This window comes from Morone saxatilis, unplaced genomic scaffold, assembly GCF_004916995.1.
Source record: "Morone saxatilis isolate NCDOM2014 unplaced genomic scaffold, NCSU_SB_2.0 Contig23, whole genome shotgun sequence".
Taxonomy (NCBI): domain Eukaryota; kingdom Metazoa; phylum Chordata; class Actinopteri; family Moronidae; genus Morone; species Morone saxatilis.
Window position 1 is genome coordinate 14,730,402 of NW_023339796.1, and position 2,015 is coordinate 14,732,416.

The 2,015-nt window shown below is 54.8% G+C and overlaps 1 protein-coding gene across 1 annotated transcript in view; it reads left to right on the forward strand.

The window, feature by feature from the left end:
* Positions 1-2,009, forward strand: part of LOC118334517 (RNA-binding protein MEX3B-like) — a 2,780-nt gene extending 771 nt beyond the window's left edge. The window contains exons 2-3 of the mRNA XM_035670438.1: positions 334-680; positions 789-2,009. Coding sequence (XP_035526331.1) covers positions 334-680; positions 789-2,006 — 1,565 coding nt within the window. The 3' untranslated portion in view covers positions 2,007-2,009. The remainder of the gene's footprint in view (positions 1-333; positions 681-788) is intronic.
* Positions 2,010-2,015: the final 6 nt, after the last annotated feature.

Here is a 2,015-nt window from a genome sequence, read left to right on the forward strand (position 1 = left end):
AAAAAAAAAATGTTTTGGGGCTGTTTTCAGTTGGCTCCATGTTTGTGTATGGAATATATTAGTTAATTAGGTACATAGTTTAAATTAGTGCTTTATCATGCAAACTCCCAGTAATTAATACAACTTTAATTAAGGTTATAATGTAAAGTATTATTTCTTCTTTCATGTAGCTTTATGACTCTACATCTTTTATTATATGTATTAGTTTTAACAAGCTTTACTGAATACACTTCTGAGTGATTGGAACTGTTGTCACTTGTCGATGTATATAACATGATCACACTTTGATGTGCGACTATGTTATAAATAAATGTGTTCATATATGCGTGGGAGTATATGAAGTGTTTGATCATTCATGTCATAAAACCGATGTCTGTGTGCTTCTGCATCGTCCAGGTTGTAAGATCAAGGCCTTACGTGCCAAAACAAATACCTACATAAAGACTCCAGTCCGAGGCGAGGAGCCGGTGTTCATCGTGACGGGACGCAGGGAGGATGTGGAGATGGCCAAACGTGAAATTGTCTCTGCAGCCGAGCATTTCTCTATGATCCGGGCGTCCCGCTGCAAAGCGGGAGCACCTGGAGGAGGGGCAGGGGGAGCAGCAGCAGCAGCAGGAGGAGGAGGAGGAGGAGGTTCTCTTCCTGGACCACCACACTTACCTGGGCAGACCACCATACAGGTACACAAACTCCTGTGGCTTCTTCAGCAGGCTGTGTTTGTTCTCTCTCCGGTTGTATGAAATGCAGTTTTTCTCAGACGGTAAATATTTCTTTTATCCCTGATCCAGGTGAGAGTGCCCTACAGAGTCGTTGGTTTAGTTGTTGGACCAAAGGGAGCAACCATAAAGCGCATCCAGCAGCAGACTCACACCTACATCGTGACACCCAGTCGAGAGAAGGACCCGGTGTTCGAGGTGACTGGCATGCCGGAGAACGTGGACCGAGCGAGAGAGGAGATCGAGACCCACATCACCCTGCGAACTGGAACCTTTGTGGACCTGCAGGGAGACAATGACTTCCACTCCAATGGCACTGACGTCAGTCTAGAAGGCCTGGGCTCCCTGAGCGGAGGACTGGGGGCGTCTCTGTGGTCCAGGGCTACCGGCCACCATTCTGCCCCCCCTCCTCCTCCACCCTCCCCACCTCCTCCCATTCCCATGTCCATGCACCACTCCTCCAGCCGCAAGATGTCCTCCTCAGTCGCCTATCACACGCACAACGGCGGAATGAGCTCAGACAACTTCAGCGCCACTCGCAAGGCCAACGAAGGAGGTAGTCCCACTAGCCCCTTTAGCACCGGCTCCAGCAGCGCTGGAGGAGGATTCACTTTCGGGGGCGACTCCACCCCGGGGTTGCCCTCCTCAGAGGAACTGGGCTTTGAGTTCACCGCTTCCAACATCTGGGCACCTTTCGTCAACGGTGGAGCGGGCAATAAGACAGCCGGCTCCTCGCAGCAGCAGCCTCTACGTCGCAACAGCAGCGGCCTCAGCGGCGGTGCCATCACTCCACGATTGTCTCCAACTCTGCCTCAGGACACAGGCGTTGGCCCCCTGGATCACCCATTAGCCCGTCGTGCCCAGAGCGACCCCCTCAGCACTCTCTCCTGGCTACAGTCCGGCAGCGCGGGAGGTGGCTCCTTCTCCGGGGCGTCCAGCTCCAGCTCCGGCGGTTCGTCGACGGGTTACTCCTCATGCTCGGCCTCCTCCCTGCCCGGCGGTTCACCCACTGACTCCGAGGGAGGCGGCAGCGGCGTGGGCCTCAGCTCTGGGATGCTGAGCCGGCTGAAAAGCAGCTCCGGCCCCGGGGTCGTGGGTCTCGTTGGCGCCAGCCCCGGGATCAACAGGGACTGCTTTGTGTGTTACGAGAGCGAGGTGACAGCAGCCCTGGTGCCTTGTGGCCACAACCTGTTCTGCATGGAGTGTGCCGGGCAAATCTGCCAGTCAGCCGAGCCAGAGTGCCCCGTCTGCCACACCCCCACTACACAGTGCATCCGCATCTTCTCGTAATGCCCTGGC